This window comes from Carassius auratus, chromosome 12, assembly GCF_003368295.1.
Source record: "Carassius auratus strain Wakin chromosome 12, ASM336829v1, whole genome shotgun sequence".
Taxonomy (NCBI): Eukaryota; Metazoa; Chordata; class Actinopteri; order Cypriniformes; family Cyprinidae; genus Carassius; species Carassius auratus.
Window position 1 is genome coordinate 15,354,337 of NC_039254.1, and position 19,907 is coordinate 15,374,243.

Sequence of the window (19,907 nt, forward strand, 5' to 3'; positions counted from 1 at the left end):
AGACCCCAAACACATTCAAAATTCTTTCTACTTGTTCTTGCTGTTTGATCTCTAAACTATTTGCTCTGCAGCTGCTTTCTGCCCTCTGGAGTAAGAGAAGATGGAATCTTGAAGTTTATACTTCAGAGTTTAAGAGTGTAACTTTGTGGTTATACATTTTTTTGATCTATCATCACTTGTTGTTGACTTAAATGAGTCATTCACCCAGAAATTAATATTCTAAGTCATTTTTCCACCCTCGTGTCGCTTGCGAAACCACATGACTTTTTTTATGCAACACATGAAAAAAGAAACTGAATTGCAAAGGCATATTTTAAACCTATTCTAATTATTTTAAGTTTCAGAAAAGACACAAAAGCAAAAGTAATATTGTGCACTATATATTAGATGTATTGTTTGTGAGAGATACAGATAAACATTTCTTTTATTTACTATAAATCATCATCTCTGAGCAGTTTTTCACACAAACCTATTATATAACTAAAAAAATATGAGAAATAATATGAGTTTTATGGTTAATATTTTTACCATTCACCTATAATGTCTTGCTTATTTGCATTCATATAAAAAAAATTGTCTTTTTCATTATTTATTTATTTATTTATTTGCAGCCAAAACCCAATTTTTCAATAGAAACAAATGCAAATGGGAAAAACAGGGCAATCTTATTTACCAACACAGATTTTGCAACATTTTTGCTATCAAAATTTTGCTGACTAGAGAAAGAAGCACAAAAACTGAAAATGCTGCCATTGTACACATCAGAAAGTTGATGTCAGAAAGTTGTACACATCTCCTGCCTCTCGCATTTGTTAAATATTAAGGTTTATTTGATTATGCCTTCAGGTCCACAGTTTAGTATTCTCATCCCTCGCATTTCACCAAAACTAATAGATATCACCATACAGTACTTTCCCCAGTTGATTAATCCCAGTACATTAAGACAATTAAAACAATTTACACTGAAACTATCATGGAATGTTTTTACCTGTAGTATCTTGCCTACAGATGTGACCTTATCCTAAATATGAAGCAGCACAGTGGCTACGTTTACATGCAAAATTTTTGGTTCAATCGGACTGAATTCATTCTGATTGATGAACCTGAATTAGGGCTGGGATAAATGATTATTTTTTAAACGATTAATCTAGCGATCATTTTTTGGATGCATCGATTAATCTAACGATTATTTTTTTCTGACCGATACGATTTCGATTATCTCCCCATTAATTGACTACTAACAATTTATACATGTTTATTTACATATCTGAATGAAAAAACATGAATTCCATAACATTGCAATATATGTTTATTTCTCTTAAAATTACAAAATAAAAGACTGACTAAGAATGCATTACTTTGCACTTGTATAGAGATAGCATTCAATAAAACCTTGAAGCCTTGAAAACACATAGCTTACTTAAACAAGCTTACTGAACACATAGGGCCTAGCTTACTGAAAAAAAATCCAAAAGAATTCAATAAAAAAGGTCACCCAAAATACTTGTTAAGAGCAATTGAAAGAATACAGTAACCAATGTAAACTTGAGGGCTTTAAGCTAATACAGAGAGTGCCTTTCCCCAAAACAAAAAAAAAAAATTAACAGTGGGAGCCAGCAGCCTGTCATGGAGAAAAAAAAAAATATCCGAAATGCTCCACGTGAAACTTTGGCGTTCCGCCCTTTTTCTATCGTGTCTAATAATTTGCTTAATATGCACGAGGGAGAGAGAGAGAGAGAGAGAGAGAGAGAGAGAGAGAGCAAGACAGCGCTCGTGTAGTTTCAAGACTATGAGCGTGTGAGCGCGCGTGAAACTTTGGTGTTTCGCCCTTTTTCTATCGTGTTAAAGGCCTTGTTGCAAGGTACACTTTTTTACGAATTTGTGCAATTTGCTTGTTGGTAATACACATTTAAACTGTTATCCATTGTATTTTATATTGTTGGGTATCACAAAACGGAATATAATACGAAGTAGTAGGTACTATCTTGCAGCGGTCTCCTTTCCCCCACAATGCATTGCATCACGTCACGTTGGGGAGAGAATTTACCAAAGCCGGCTTGAGAGCATTGAGAGTGACTAGAGAGAGGAGTAGTAGACGAGAGTATTCAGAGAGCGCAGATTATAGATAAATAGATAAATACATAGATATATATAGATAGATAGACTACATATATAGATAGATAGACAGACAGATAGATAGAGAGATATCGACCAACAGCAACCCAAACGGACTCGCTTCCCTACAGCACAAGCTTACCAGCGCAGTTTCCATGGGACAGCACCCACACAAGCACCTGCCAAACACAGCGACACACACGCGGCTATGTTTGCAACAACATTTTCACTGGAGGAAGAGATAAATGCTTAGAAACGTCCATATAGCTAGCTTGATGCCTTCTATTTCTAGATGACAAAGACAAAGTTTACCAGTACTACGACACTATGACAAAGGTTACCGATACTTATCTGAACTAACGTCATGATCACTGCCACTAGATATAAAGAAAACAATGATTTTTTTTTCACTCGGTGCTACTCAATGACAGTAATATATATATATATATATATATATATATATGTATATGTGTATGTGTGTGTGTGTGTGTGTGTGTATGTGTCGTTATTGTGCACTGCTGCTCGTAAAATAGCTCCAGTGCTCATTGCTGCGATTGCTAAATGATAGCAACTCACCAGGACACTTCACCAACTCCACTCATTCTCCTCGGACCATGCATTACAGGCTTTGACGGACATCAGTTCTTGGCAATTCCTCATTTGCCCTCTCACGGCTGGCTCAATCGAAAATACACTGCTGCGGGCCATCATACATGTTGGCTCTTACCATCTCTTCCTCATCCCAGTCAGTCGCTATAGTTCTGATGTTGCGTTCCAGGCAGGTTTTTGAGCTCGTAATCACTATTTCATATCACTACTAACGACTTTGTACCGTTCCAGGCAAGTTACGCCAAACTTTCTGAGCGCAAGGAATTGTAACTAGATTATTTATTTTATTGCAACGTTGCATTGACCTAAAATCGTTTTTTCAACGTGTACCACTTGCATAAACACTGCATCAGTAGGCAGTATTATTCGTAGGGGCTGTCATCGTTGTTTCACGTGCTGTGTGACCTCTGAACTCGGAGTACATCAATTTAGTACGAGACATGAGTTCAACGAATGAAAGTCACGGGTTTGATTGCCGTTCCAGTGCACTTTCACGGGTTTAAGGTTGGAAAAACATGAGTTACGGGTTGCCTGGAACTCGGCATCATACTAGACTGAGGCTATATTTCCTCGACCTCTCCTCAACATCACAGAGTTGCGTAAAAAAAACGTTTATACCAAAAACTTAACAAATAGGTCTTTAAGCCCATTTTTGAGACATTTTAAAAATGATATACATATCTTGAGTGATTTATGTACCCATTAATCGAAAGTGGTGGTTAACCTGCAACATGGCCTTTAAATGATTTTGATTAATATGCACAAGGGAGAGAGAGAGCAAGAAGCGCTCGTGTTGTATGAAGACTGTGAGTGTGCGCGCGCAGCCGGGGCTCTCTCTTGTACGCGCCCTGTCATTCTACATCACTCACCAAACAAATAAGGATTTGACAGCCGCCCAAAAAAAAGATCAATGCAGAAAAACCCCTGGATTTTTTATATATAAAGTTGGATAGAATGTTGACCCGGCCATCGCGTATATTCAGCGCACGTAAGGTAAATGTTTTGCAACCGTTTTTTAGAGAAATAAAAACAGGTCGATCCGCATATTTTGCATCTACGTATTTTTTGCGTCGACGTTATCGATGACCTTGACGCATTGTCCCAGCCCTAATCTGAATGTATTGTTTACATGAACGATAAATAAAGTGATCAGGTTGATGTGTGTGTTTATATGTCACAAGCTTCAAATCAGAATAAAAAAAATAATAATAATATTAATAATATTTTCATTTGTTTTTAACAGCAGAAGTGTCCATTTATCGATAAATATACAAATAAACGCACACCAATAAATCTTGAGTGGTTTTAAATCATACTGGTTAATTATTTAATAAGAATAGGCTTAGATTTGTTTAAAGAACCACTGATACTATTGTTCATACTTAAGGTTAGGGATTCAAACAGCCCCTAACCTAACATAATTCACTTCTACAACTATTTGTGTTACAGTTACAAAATCTCAAATCGTGGGCCTGCTCCCTTAAATCCATCATGGTAACTTTCACATAGCATGACTGTTCTTTTATACAGTTCTATTTGAGGATTTCAATCCCCTCCGTGGTCTCATATGACCGGTGTTAATCAGTGCCTGCTGGGGCTGGGGCGTGGGCGTGACGCCAGCAGCTGGAGTGTCTTTCTATGCCCTCTTGAGCCCTCATCTCACTCTCTCCCCGTCACTAGCCCAGCTGGCATAGACCCGCAGCATACCCGCCAAATTCCCTGCCCGCTCCACTGTTTATGATTTTCCAATTAAAAGAAATGTAATTTAAATAATTTGTTACCTTCGGGGACGTCCTGTAATGAGTAGCTTTGTTGGGCTGTGTTAAGCTGCGAAGAGTTGTAATTAGTGGTCTAGATTAATAGAGTCGCACTTTGTCTTTAGAATAATCACAGGCTAATGCTGGCAGACTGTTTATTAGCGGAGCATTTCCTTAAACATGTCTTCGTCGCATCAGATAAATAAACGTCAGACCTCATGAGATGGGCAGGCATCATTTTCCAGAACTTTTGATTCCTGCATTCTAGGGATGCTGTATCATACTATGCACGCACACACACACACACACACACACACACACACACACATAGATAGATAGATAGACAGATAGATCATAATTTAGTTTGCTGGAAATCAGAAAAGTAAATTTTTGGATAATCTAATGAAGTAAATGCTTTCTTAAAGAAGGACTTACTTATGTTACACATACGATAAAAATAATCAAATAAATAGAAAGATATACAACCAGTAATTTTTTTTTTTTTGATTCACTAAAAGCAACTCATACAGTCTTGTTCAAAATAATAGCAGTACAATGTGACTAACCAGAATAATCAAGGTTTTTCGTATATTTTTTTATTGCTACGTGGCAAACAAGTTACCAGTAGGTTCAGTAGATTCTCAGAAAACAAATGAGACCCAGCATTCATGATATGCATGCTCTTAAGGCTGTGCAATTGGGCAATTAGTTGAATTAGTTGAAAGGGGTGTGTTCAAAAAAATAGCAGTGTGGCATTCAATCACTGAGGTCATCAATTTTGTGAAGAAACAGGTGTGAATCAGGTGGCCCCTATTTAAGGATGAAGCCAACACTTGTTGAACATGCATTTGAAAGCTGAGGAAAATGGGTCGTTCAAGACATTGTTCAGAAGAACAGTGTACTTTGATTAAAAAGTTGATTAGAGAGGGGAAAACCTATAAAGAGGTGCAAAAAATGATAGGCTGTTCAGCTAAAATGATCTCCAATGCCTTAAAATGGAGAGCAAAACCAGAGAGACGTGGAAGAAAACGGAAGACAACCATCAAAATGGATAGAAGAATAACCAGAATGGCAAAGGCTCAGCCAATGATCACCTCCAGGATGATCAAAGACAGTCTGGAGTTACCTGGAAGTACTGTGACAGTTAGAAGACGTCTGTGTGAAGTTAATCTATTTTCAAGAATCCCCCGCAAAGTCCCTCTGTTAAAAAAAAGGCATGTGCAGAAGAGGTTACAATTTGCCAAAGAACACATCAACTGGCCTAAAGAGAAATGGAGGAACATTTTGTGGACTGATGAGAGTAAAATTGTTCTTTTTGGGTCCAAGGGCCACAGGCAGTTTGTGAGACGACCCCCAAACTCTGAATTCAAGCCACAGTACACAGTGAAGACAGTGAAGCATGGAGGTGCAAGCATCATGATATGGGCATTTTTCTCCTACTATGGTGTTGGGCCTATTTATCGCATACCAGGGATCATGGATCAGTTTGCATATGTTAAAATACTTGAAGAGGTCATGTTGCCCTATGCTGAAGAGGACATGCCCTTGAAATGGTTGTTTCAACAAGACAATGACCCAAAACACACTAGTAAACGGGCAAAGTCTTGGTTCCAAACCAACAAAATTAATGTTATGGAGTGGCCAGCCCAATCTCCAGACCTTAATCCAATTGAGAACTTGTGGGGTGATATCAAAAATGCTGTTTCTGAAGCAAAACCAAGAAATGTGAATGAATTGTGGAATGTTGTTAAAGAATCATGGAGTGGAATAACAGCTGAGAGGTGCCACAAGTTGGTTGACTCCATGCCACACAGATGTCAAGCAGTTTTAAAAAACTGTGGTCATACAACTAAATATTAGTTTAGTGATTCACAGGATTGCTAAATCCCAGAAAAAAAAATGTTTGTACAAAATAGTTTTGAGTTTGTACAGTCAAAGGTAGACACTGCTATTTTTTTGAACACACCCCTTTCAACTAATTGCCCAATTGCACAGCCTTAAGAGCGTGCATATCATGAATGCTGGGTCTTGTTTGTTTTCTGACAATCTACTGAACCTACTGGTAACTTGTTTGCCACGCAGCAATAAAAAATATAGTAAAAACCTTGATTATTCTGGTTAGTCACATTGTACTGCTATTATTTTGAACAAGACTGTATGTTTCAAGGTTATTTTTATAAATTGAAGAATCGGCTTATTAGAGCCATTTGTTTGTGAATTAGACTGCACTGCTGGTGTTAGTTTTTGCACGAAGCTTGCAAAATAACTCAATACATTATACATCTAGAATCTAGATCTTTTTTTTTTTTTCTTCACATTCAGCATAGACTCTGAACCCACTTTCACATCTAGAATAATGACACATCCCACTCCATATTTTACTCCCTGTTTATCACTTGTAATTAATGTGAAAAAGTCCTGCTCAGTGACATTTGCACAAATATTAATGCTGTGGTATAGCAAAATCCCTACACTTTACAACGCCAGTACTTTTGCTAATTGTTCACCTCTTGACAAGGTGATGTTTGTGTGCGCGCCACAGTACGACAAGCTTCATTTACAAACCCTCACTTGTCCTGAATTCATTTGGAGCTCCTGACACATCTCCCAGTGAGGCACATTGGACATGGTCCAAAGCTTAACGCTAGCTAAACATCCCCTACGGCTAACGTGGAGCAGCAGAGGTTTCCATATCATTAGAGAAATGCCCACAGAGCTCTATCAGTGCTATCACAGCAGAGTCTGCATCGCTGCTGATATTACACCTGGCCAGATTGCTCATTTCAAATGACTCCAAATACACAACAGCATGGGAAATTTAAATGTGTTTGAAGTCGGTTAAGATCAGGCCAGAGAGTCTCGTCTCATTGTCTGCGTTTGGAGAACTCGTCAGTTGACATGCTGTCCATATTCTTGTTTTTGTTTTTCATCATTTTGATGTGGGCAGAAGCAGACACCTTAATTTTCTGCCGGCCTTCTCTTTGATGTACTTGTCTGCATTCCGTCAACACGCCTCATAATGATTTCAGCTCAGAGCAGAAGTGAGACAAATAAGTGGGCTACTGTTGTTATCAGAGGCGCTACAACTCACTGTGAAGTATGACTGCTAATTAGAAAACTTGTCTTTTTTTTCATTATTTGCCTAAAAATGCAATCATCCTTCATAAAGCCAATGTGAAACATCTTTCACGTCCCACTTATTTGCGTTTTCTGAAGTTTTTCCAAGAAAAACAGTATGTTCAGCTAGAAAAAAAGGGACTTAGTGGGTGTTCACATGACACTGATTTCAACTTAAAGCTGAAAACTTTGTATGTGTTTTGTCTGGTCATATACATGATAACAGGGCCTGAGAATGCAAACTTGGGTGCAAATGGGTGCAGCTTTTTGACGATTCCATTATCATATCTGTGTAAACTGCAAGAACAATTTTGTGAAAACACTGATGTCATGCACATGTGTATAGCATTTTCTATATATGTTCTACAGTCCATAGGTATGCAGGTGCACAGTTCTTCTTTACAAAGGGACATCGCCAATAAGTGTCTGAATGAATCCTTTTGAAAATGTTGTCATCTGTACGCAAACTTTTCCAAAAATGTAAAAGTAAACTTGAGTCTTGGATTGGATTCTGCAAAATTTAGTCAAATGGTTGATAGCAAGGGGCTAAAAGTAAGAGGTATCCATGATGTCAGTTGAAAGAAATTGGTTTTAATATACCGCAAGTTACTGCATTTTGACGAGAGATTACAAAGACTGTGGAATCATTGGCATTAAGATCAGAAAAGTGGATTAACATCTCAGAAGGGATTTTAATGTCATGTTATCTTTAAGGACAAAGCTGTAGTGTTCCCCATTTCATGGTGCCTGATTTTGGATGCATTTGGATTGAAATGTCTTAAACAAAATCGCTAACTTTCTGATACTTGGCTAGAGAGGCCCACAACCAGGTTGGTTTACTTCACTGGTTTCATCTGGTTGTCAGTGCATGTGATTGGCTAAACAATAGTGCTCTGATTGGCTAAACAATAGTGGCATGGTGTCAGGTTGTTTCTTATTTATTTTTTAACAGTCTAGGGCCGTCTCTGAAACAGGTGAGATATTTAATAAAGCACATTTCAGCATGCTACTCCACAAAAATAGCAACGTTAATTTAAAAATTGCATTCTTTATCACCTCCTACTGTGTTTTTACAAGACAAACATCACAACACACACGGAAACATGAGCTAGCATCGCGTGGTTTTTCTGCTGTGCCCTATGTTCAAGTTTAATTAATTTTCGATTGATTACTGAGAAGATGAATGCTTTCATTACCAGCTTTTGCTTACCTTAGCATGTGATAAAGAACGCACAGGAAGTTCTGCCATCTCTGTCATGCTATCTTTATTTTATGTCTGGTTTCCTACCGTTTGTATTTATTTTTTTTTTTTTCATCCTTTTTTTCAGAGGGCAGTTAACCTAAGTGTTTCTAAATAACCAAAATAATGATATTCATTTAGTGCAGCAAATGAAGGAAAACAATTTCTTGACCTTAAAGACAATATAGCTAACAGCCCATAAATAAAGGTACTGGGTTTCTGTTAAGTTCTACTGGGCTTCAATGATGTCTGCTGATGATGATGATTATTATTATTTTAATTAAATTTTTTTGAGGAAATAAAACTTTTATTTAACTTTTAAAAATTATAAATAAAGATATACAATTTATAATATTATATAATACTACTTAAATATTGTATTTTATATATATTTTTTATGAAATAAAGGAACATTTATTAATTAAAAATAATTTTAAAACATTTAATAAATGTAAAAAATAATGTCTTTTTATTAAATTTATTTATCCGTGCATTCATTCATGCATACTGTACATTCATTCACTTGTTTATTAAAGCACTTTTAACACCAGCTGTTTTTTGAAACGCATTGCCCAAAATGATGCTGGGCAATCAAGTTATTTCAACTAGATAACTACAAAAACTTCAAAAAGTGCAACAGAATGACAATCGATGTTTAATGTTAGCTTGTGAAAATACTGTTTTCGCAGAGATTCAGATTGTATAATTTCATGCAAATGTAATGGAGATGCACACAGTTAATGATAGACATTTACTTTCATGCAAAGAAAATGCATCAGTGACTCAGAGTTCTTATATTGATAAAAAAAATTAAAAAAAACTGAAAGCTTTTGTACACTCAAGCATAAACATATGCTTTGTGCATTGCACATCATCTTCATTATACACTTTCTTCTGGGCATTGGTAAATGGAATTATACAGTATGTGAAACCAACAGATACATGGTTTCCTTATAGTTGTCTGTATATTAAACTGGGATTGGAGAATGTATTTTTAATATGGAAAACAAAAACAATCGTGTTCTTAACAATCACATTGTTCATTGTTGTTGAAAGTGGCAACCACTGTAGATGTTATGCTGTGAGCTTTTCAATTGCCATAATATGTGTCTTATTTAGTGTTATCTTGGACTGGTTTCATTTTTTCTTACTGAAGAACAGGCCACATCTTGAACTTTTCACTTTCACAGTTACTTTTGACAAGCTTGGTGGGCTTTAGAAAGCACACTGTCACCGCCGCTTCAATTACTGCATGCTAAAACTTTCTCTTAACTGTCTTTGTCTCTGACATTTTCTTTAAGCATTTATCTCTTAATTATATATGAAACACCTCAAATTATAGAAGACATCACTGTAACTCACAGGAATGAAAGGAACATTTGAAGCAAGCTTTTATCCCTTCAGTAATACATATCGTCAAGCTTGATTTTTTTGGATTCTATTCCTTTAAACTTGGAAAATGTGGCTCTTCAAAGACATGTCAAATGGTTGAGACTGTCATTGGGTTTCAGCTTTAGCAGTAGTAAAAGAGTTTAGTCCCGACCCTTTGGCGAAAGACAGGGTTTGCTCCATCTACGTCTGTACAATTTATAGCAGCCAGTCTTGGAATGCTTTGTTTCAGGGCTTATCAGAATCAAAAGCACTTTGCCTGAGTGTCAATGAGGTGCTTTCATGCACAAGTGCTGAACGGATAAGAAGCAGATAATACAGTTGGGGGAATTTGCTTGATGCCATTAAATCTGTTATTTAAGGCCTGTCTAAATTGAGAAACTTGAGAGGCCACAGAGGGGAAGAGACACTTTATTGATGGTCCATTTTTTATTCCCAGTTTGTTCCGTTAGACTTTCTTTCTTCCATTAATCAGAAAAGAAGAGACTTTGAGCAAAATCCAGGCTGCTCTTTTCCATACAATGAAAGTGAATGAGAACTAACAAAAATAACTATCCAAAATAACAAAAAAAGAGCCATGGACTACGTTTATAATATTTTATTTATTTATTTAATTTTTATAGTGCCTTTGCATCATTTTTGAAGCAGAAAAGCTTACCATATGGTTTTGGAATGACACGAGGATGAATAAACAATGGCAATTTTCATTACTGGGTGAACTATTCCTGTACAGTTATGATTTACTATGGCTTTTTATTGGTGTCTGTGAGCTGAGTGGGGATAATTGCCATGAGAATGTCAAAGAACAACACCATGCACCTGTCTGCACCACTGCAGGGAGTCACAAATCTCGCTGGTGTATTTGTTGATTGTCTCATCACCCTGCTGATGAAGCAGGTGTCTCTAGGGGTGTGTGTGGTTTGGTGACTCTGTGTAGTGGCGTGTTAAAATGATAAACTAAGGTTATGTTTTCACAGCCATATGGGCAGGTTGTTTATCTCTGTGAGGGGGGCAGGGATCCTACAGTCATGGAAGAACTTAAAAAAAAATGGGGGAATTTTAAAATTGCAATGGGAATGCCATGGGGATTTTGATAACAATTTCAAGTAAGATTCAGTTTATGTAAATTAAAAAAAAAAAAAAAAAAAACTTTACATTAGTTATCTAAGATATCTTGTAGTAACAATGAACATTTTTGCAGATTTTATTATTATTATTAGTAGTACATTTATTATCCCTTTCAAACTATTTTTTAAATGGGTTTCAACATGCATTTCCCATAGCAAACAATACAATATAGCAACTATTAATCTGTCAAACTGTTGTTAAGCTTTTATTGTTTATTGCTATTGCTTTTTTTTTTACTAATTTAACTTTGTAACTTCATAATTTTTACTAACAGAAATAACTGGGAACATTTTGGAAAATTCAAGTCGTTTAATATGTCCGGCAAGCACATACGAGGGAAATTGTCAAATATCCATATTGTTTTGTCTATGTAGGTACGTTTTCTTTTAGATATATTTGTAAATGCATGTGTGTTCTCATCCAGGCCACTGATCTGGACCTAGGCGTTAATGGGCAAGTCCGTTACCAACTGGTCAGTCACAGAGATCTCTTCAGGATCAGCACTGATGGCAGCATCTTCACAGCTGTGCCTCTGGACCGTGAGGAAAGGGCTCAGTATGATTTGGTCGTGCAGGCTTCGGATGGGGCCAAAGACCCTCGCAGGACCACCATCACACTCTCCATCAAAGTGCTGGATGTGGATGACAACAGTCCAGCCTTCTCCCAGTCTGCATATCACATCACACTGCCAGAAAACAGCCGGGTGGGCATGATCATCCTCAATATCAGTGTAAGTTACACACATGCGCACACATTCCACATGCATATTCAACACATCAAACACTGCCAGATCAAAAACATGACTCCATGAAATTAGCCTCTGGAAAAAATTTTTTTTGCTAATGTTATGTCTTAACTTGACAAGTAAGACATGTTTTACATTTGTAAAGTGGTTCTTGGCTGGTTAATTTATTTGGAATATGTAGCTTGCTAAACTGAATTTGTAAGGGAAAATCCATTTTATATTTTTTAACCTGCTTAGAAGACTTTCTTTAAACACATTTTTCTTTTCAAGACTAATCATTGTTCAATTAATTAAATGTACATTGGTTACTTATCATGAACTTAGAATGAACCATGCTCGTACTGTTTTTTTTTTGCATCACAAATAGTTGCAGAGGAATACAGATCTGTTTTCTAAATGCAAAGACCTTATTGTGAATATACAATTCATTGATAAGTTTCAAGTCATTGAAAATGTACTCACCTTCAGGCCATATGCTCTGACTGAGCTAATATCAATCAATTGTCAATGTAACTGAGTATGCAGATACTCTGGAGTCACAAAACGGAGCCAAGGCAGCATTGACACACTTCATGAAAGTGCAGGGGGAGAGTGACAGGCTGAAAGGAAGAACACCGATACTGGTATGCTTCGCTCCCGAAAGCATACCTCAGGAACTTTCTGTGTTGACAAAGGATGGATACATGGAAGAATGTGACCTGGAGATCTATCGTGAGAAACCATTTTTCGGAATGAAGTTTTTTGGGGGTATGGGTTTTGACGCTCTGCTTCTGGGTCTGGGGGTATGAGGGGCTAGATGACTGTGACTGCTCCCGCTCAGCAGTCTCAAAAACCTGAAACACCGAAATGCCACAGCTTGCTTCTTTGCCTCCTGAAACATCCCGACGACAGTATTGACTGCATCGCCAAAGTGGCCAGAAGGCAATAACAGGGCATCCAGGAAGAATAATCTGTCCTTGTCTAATAGTTCAGACAGATTAAACCACGTGTTGCTCCATAGCCACCAGTTCTGCCAGGGAAGGGCCAGTGGATCTGGTCGTTTCCTTGGTAGCTCGAAGTGACAGGTCTTAAGGCCGACGCAGTTCGGTGACTAAGTCAGATTCCTCTTCTTCCCTATCATCCAGGTCTTTTAGCAGGTACGCCTGCAACACCACCATAGTGTGCCGCTATGTACCGAGTTGATCTGCTGCCTTATAAGCTTTCCCAACCAGGCTGGATTTCAGATTTACTGGCCTGGTAGGAAGCTTTGGGCCTTCAGGGATAATGCTGAAGATAGGAAGAGAAAGCTGGTGAGCACCTGCTCCACCACCGCCATTGTGCTATATCCCTTTTCATTCAGCCCTGTGATGTTTGAGTAATGGAATACTGTAGGGCTGGAGAGTTGGGACGAATATGATTTATCCCATATGAAGGCTGTGATCTAGCATTGAAGAAGCACTCTTCCTGCTTGCTCTTGGGACTCTCTGTTTCTTGGCTGGCCATTCAATGTTCAGTTTGGCTACGGCACAACCTCCACAAGCTCATGGGGACTACGGTGGCGAGTCTCCTTCATGTCAACGTTCATCACATCAACCTTCTCGGAGAAAGATAGATGAAGCATCTGACCCTCTCTTCTGGGGAAGAAACCGTGGGATGGAGCAGAACACATGGAGCAGGAAAATCTCATAGTCATGGCCCCTTGAGGGCTGCCCATCAAGCTCTGCTCCCAAATAGATGACGCACAAATTTTTGGTTACTCCTGGTCACTCCTGCCTGTGACATTTCACTTCTCTATTGGAACCATGAATTCTGCACTCTATCAGAAATTCCAGAAAGAAGAATGTCCAGCCATCATTTTGTGACCTCAAGTTCAAGCGCACTTGGGTTATGCAGAAGGATAATAATTCCAAACACACCAGTAAGTCCATTTCTGAATGGCTCAAGAAAAACAAAATTAAGGTTTTGGAGTGGCAAAGTCAAAGGCCGGACTGAGATGCTGTGGCATGACCTTAAACATTCCATTCATGCTTGAAAACCCTCCAATGTGGCTGAATTAAAACAATTTTTTTATAAAGAAGAGTGAGCCAAAATTCCTCCACAGCGATGTGAAAAGACTCATTACCAATTATCGCAAAAGTTTACTTGCAGTAGTTGCTACAAAGGGTTGCACAACCATTTATTAGATTTAACTTTTTCCACATAGGGCCAGACAGGTTTGGACAGCTTTTTTCCCTTAATAAATAAAATCATTATTTAAAAACTGCATTTTGTATTTGTAACAAAACTTTCACAATCATCGGGAAGAAGGTGGGAACCGGCGGACAATCAAAATGAAACTTTAATAATAAAATAAACACAAAACAGCGTGGCAGCCCATCACGGCCGACTGCCACGCACAAACAAAACCAAAACACAAACTAAAATCCAGGCCTGGTCCTCTCTCGTCCTTCACTGTCGTCGCTTCTGTTTTATATCCTTCCATCTCCTCTGTGGGACTCAAGACCGGTGGGTCGAGCAGGTGTCGCTCATTTCCAATCCACCGGCCTCGCCCCGGTCCCCACGGCTCTCGGCCCCGCCCCGTTCCCACGTCTCTTGGCCCCGCCCCACTCGTCACAGTATTTACTTTGGTTATCTTTGTGTAATATTAAAATTAGTTTGATGATCTGAATCTTTTAACCCTTTCGAGTCGATTAACGCATATATGCGTTTTGAGTCATTTTCTCTTGATAACCCCGAAAAGAACTTAAATTACACTTTCAGTTTTAATCGTACAGATAAGAGCAATACATCAATCGAATCTGTAAAGGGTCTATTTTTTTTGGATACAGACATAATAACAAAAAACCTTTGTGCACTTATAAAATAAAGATAACATACAAGGTGCGCTGTCTACAGTCTTTGTCTCCGCTGATCCTCATGTACAAACATTTCATTAAAATGAACCGTAACTCCGTGAATATTCAACGAAGAGACATGAGAGAGATATCTATAGAAAGCCTGGAATGTCTACTTTTAAACTAAACAAGTGCTGCCGAAAACAAATATTCTGAGATAAAGTAATCCATATGAAAACAACGCAATGTCTGTTTTTCATATCTCCGCTCATTATATCTAATGTGACCACACCCCGCGCTGAACGCGCTATTCAGATTCAAACTGAAGCGCGCGGCTTGAATACGCCCACACAAAAGAAAAGGCATTGAGACTGTTCTTCAAGTTTTTATTTTATTTTACTGTTTGCTTCGCGATGAGAGGACTAAGACATAATTCACCCCAAAAAGATGTGGTGTGGTTGAGGATTTGAGAAATGGATTTCCTCAGAAAAAAGAATGAAGCACTTTATTCAGCAGAGATCATAAACATGAGTAAGTCTCTTTTTATTTATTTGTACTAGTTTTCACATAAAGTGTAAACATTTTACTAGTTAGACTTTTTCCAAAGACTTTTTCCAAACTATAATTCCTGACTAAACGTATAATCAAGTGAAACATTATGAAGTTTCAATAACAATATACAATACTATACCATTCAAAAGCTTGATGTAAATAATATAAATGTGACAAATAGAGATAACTCTAACAAATGTAAAAACAATGCAGTTCTTTCGATTTATTCCCCCTAAAAAAACCTGAAAAATATTATCAGCTCTTTTCAACATTAATAATAATAATAATAATGATGATGATAATAAATGGGGTTTATTTGGTAGAAAATAAGATTGTTAAAAGGATTTCTGAAGGATTGTGTGACTAGAGAAAGGATGCCAAAAAAAATTGTTTGAAAGTCAGCTTTGATTGTTCCTAATAAACTGTTTAACTGCTCCCCCAAGTGGATATTAAATTATGTTGTGGGATAATTAAATATATTCTTAATAAACTACAAGCATAAAATTATATACTTTTATTTTGTTCTCACATTCTTTCTTGTAAGTCCTCCCTCACAGTGGCACAGTTGAATGGGAGGCTCATTATGCAGCTCATTATGCAGGCCTTTGTCTTCTCAGGTGTAAATCACAATGATATTCATGATAGTTGACGCCTACTCGCATATGACTTTTACCAACAAAAAGTGTTTTAGAAAATTTAAATCAATATATTGTTTTCTGTGAGTGAGTAAACAAGATGATTTTCACATCATTCAGAAAGAAAAATTCTAGGCTACAAGCTCCAGTTCTCAACTTTTCCGGCAACCAATTTTATGTATGTGTTTTATTGCCTTATTCAAGTGATTTAACATTTTTAGTTTTTCACTAACCATGCATAACATTTTTTTTCTCAAAAATACAATCATGTACATGCATGCCTTTCACATATTATTATAGCCCAGTGTGTGCTGATTACAGTGATATTAGACTTTACCCATTTAGATATTTATAAGAAACTGAAAAAAGCACAAATGTCAGGGCATGACAAAACTTCTCAAGGCCCCAAAAATACCCTTAGACTCCAGAGGGTTAAGTATGGCAAATATGCAGCTCACCTGGTACACAATTACACTTGCAATGAGGAGAACATACCTGTTGAACACGAAAGAGAAAAGACGTGTAGAAACAAGCTAAAATATAATGACTGCTTCAGCCAATGCATTATCTCACATTTGCTTTTACTGACACTGTCTGTTAGGGTTTAGTGAAGGTGGTATGCTATTTTTAAATGCAATAAAGCATTTACCTTTACAGCCAATAAATGAGTGTTTCATTGGTAAACTGCTGCAATACGTACAACAGCCAGCATAATAAAATGTTGCTAGATTCACCTTAACCTGTTTTAATAAACTGAATCCATTTCAGGGCCACTCACAAAACATTGGAATTTGACAATTTCATTAAACATGCATGATGCAATGTAATGATCATCAGAAATGAATGAATTAGAAATGAACTATTTTCCAATGAGCCTTGGTTGGATTATGTAGTTAATTACATTTTGTCATTTGCATTTAGCAATGTTTTGCTTTTTTTGGGATCACGACCCACCAGTTGAGAACCACTGTATTACATGACAAGACCCAAGTTTATCCTCAGGATCAATGCAATGCCTTACAGAACTTTCCAAAGGCCTGTGTCCTCTTGGGATGTTGTTCAGTTTGCAGTAATGGTTAATTTTTGAGTTCCAACAGCTGCCGGTGAAGCATCTTTCTAATTTACTAATCACTTTAGGGTTACTGCAGGATTTGTTTCATTCGTTAATTGTACTTGGTCATTTGATATATTCAGAAAAAGTTGAATTAATTCCAAGATTAGAATTACTCATCCAAATGTTTTGGTCACTATGATTGTCTCACACAGGCACTGGACCCCGATCTGGATGCGAACATCACGTACCGTATTAGGACAGAGGAGGCCAGAAAGCTTTTTGCAGTGAATCCTCTCACCGGAGAGCTGAGTGTCCTTCGCTCACTTGATTTTGAGAAACTCTTACCAAATGGGACGACATGGAACTTCGTAGTAGAGGCTGTGGATGGCGGAAGTGGCAAAATGCCACCAGGGTTGGCCTCTATTACAGTAACTGTGTTGGTAAGATAGTCTCAATTATTTTCCTCAATTCCTTTAATAATCTATCTGTACCCAACCATGCCCCATAAAATCAAGTCTTTTCAGTCGACTGACTTCTTGGTAACACCCCCCAGGCAGCTATTATGTGCTAACTCAGCCAGCATGGAGATTCCTACTGGTCTAAGATAGACTTTTTAGCAGGGGATTTCCCGAAACTGTTGGCATCCTGTGATTTCTCGGTAGCCACGCTTAAGCCCTGTAGACACTGACAGCTAAAGACAGTATTATATCTGAAATGGTCATTAGGTCCACAAGACCTCAGTGTGTAACCGGCTGATTTGTAAGGTCTCAGAAGATTAAGTTCCACACACTGGATGAATGTCAATTAGCTCCTACTGGAAATACTGCTGGATTACTGGTCTACGGGTTAAGTGGGTTAAATAAATAATTGCAGTTGTACAGTATTTATGTGGTAGTTAAGGTCACTGTGATCATTTTCCAGTGAAATGCTACTGTTGCTTGTTTGGGGGACCTATGAACCATTTCTTAGAATGGAGAATTGGTCCAAGACATAACTGAATTCACACATGACCTGCCCACAAACAAATATGGGTGACTGTTTTGTCTTATATAGTTTTGAGAACATATTTCAACATTCAAAGTAATTTAATATCTTTGTGCGATCATAAATGTGGCATCACATTAACCATTGTTCAACAAATTTTTATAGGTAGAATCCATGAGATTGGGCATTTCAGTTCAAGGTTATAAGGTTTTTGGTTTCAGACTTGGTTAAATTAAGAACAAATTTTGGTAAAAATAAAAAAATAAAATAAGCAGCACCGAGCATCATAGAGAGCCCTATCGCAGCTGGAGACAGTAATTTTTTCTCTTGGTTCATGTCAAATTAATTTTGATAAGTCGCACCTGACTATAAGCCGCAGGACCAGTCAAACTCTGAAAAAAGTGCGACTTATAGTCCGGAAGATACGGTGTGTGTGTGTATACAGTTACAGACCAAAAGTTTGGACCCACCTTCTCATTCAAAGAGTTTTCTTTATTTTCATGACTATGTAAATATACAATTTTCAGAGTCATGAAAATAAAATAAAAAAACTCTTTGAATGTGAAGGTGTCTAAACTTTTGGTCTGTACTGTGTATATATATATATATATATATATATATATATATATATATATATATATATATATATATATATAAGCATGTCAAATTGTTCAGTTTTATTTATTTATCTATTTTGGTCACAATCTGTTACAAATAGAGCATTACAGTAAAGGTGCATAACAAACAAATAATCAAATTTGCTCTCCTTAAAGGAATAGTTCAACCAAAAATGAAAATCACGTCATCGTTTACTCAGCCTCAAGTTGATTCAATCATGTATAAGTTTATTTTCTTCTGTTGAACAAAAAATATATTAAAAAAAAAGAAAATAAAAAAAAGTTGATGGCCATCAACTTCCATAGTCTTTTTTTCCATACTATGGAAGTCAACTGTTCGGTTATTCATATTCACATCCATATTTTTCAAAATATCTTCTTTTGAGTTCAATAGAAAAAATAAAAATAAAAAAGGAAGAACGAAACTCATGAAGGTTTGGAATAACCTAAAGTTGAGTAAATGAGGACCAAATTTTCACTTTTAGGTGAACTATCTCTTCAATTGTCTTCTCTCTCATACGTCACATTGTAGATCTAATTAATTTTGCTGAATGGAAGTGAAATGTATAGTTTATTTGTTAATCTCAGTGTTAACTAAATTATATAAATGGTTATGAATAGTTTTATAAGTCGCATTTAGAGTAAAAACACTGTTCAAACACTGAAACCCTATTTGAGTTCCTTTATGTTCCAGATAAATACGGCTCTGATTGCTAAATTAATAATGTTTAGTTTTGCATTTAATAAGATATTGCTTCAATGTAGTTAGCCACTTATTGTTGAAAACATCTTGCAGGTAACTTGTTAAAAAAGGGTAAATTAACTAATTAAACTACATTTTGAGAAGCTTATAACTTGTAAACCCACAATTTCAAAGTTGGTTGCTTCCCTTATTCATCTGAATGTTATATTCTTCTCTGGTCAAGCTTCGACAACAGACCCAGGGCATTATTAGACATTTAACCAGATGTTAAGATTAACGATTATTTTTTAAGTTTATTTAATTTACCAAACCACCTGCAGTTTGATAGGTTTCAGCTTCAAAGAAAAATAAAAGCAAAAGCATTTTCATTCAAGGAAACACAGCTTATTACATCCTCTATAGTCTCCCAAGAACCCCTAATTGTTTCTGTGTTGGGATTATTTATTAAT

General features: G+C 36.9%; 1 protein-coding gene across 2 annotated transcripts in view; it reads left to right on the forward strand.

The window, feature by feature from the left end:
- The window catches only part of LOC113111945 (protocadherin-15), a 232,806-nt gene that overhangs the window by 112,613 nt on the left and 100,286 nt on the right, over positions 1 to 19,907 (forward strand). For both annotated transcript variants that reach the window (XM_026277216.1, XM_026277217.1), the window contains exons 20-21: positions 11,780 to 12,085; positions 17,367 to 17,594. In XM_026277216.1, the coding sequence (XP_026133001.1) occupies positions 11,780 to 12,085; positions 17,367 to 17,594 (534 nt within the window). The remainder of the gene's footprint in view (positions 1 to 11,779; positions 12,086 to 17,366; positions 17,595 to 19,907) is intronic.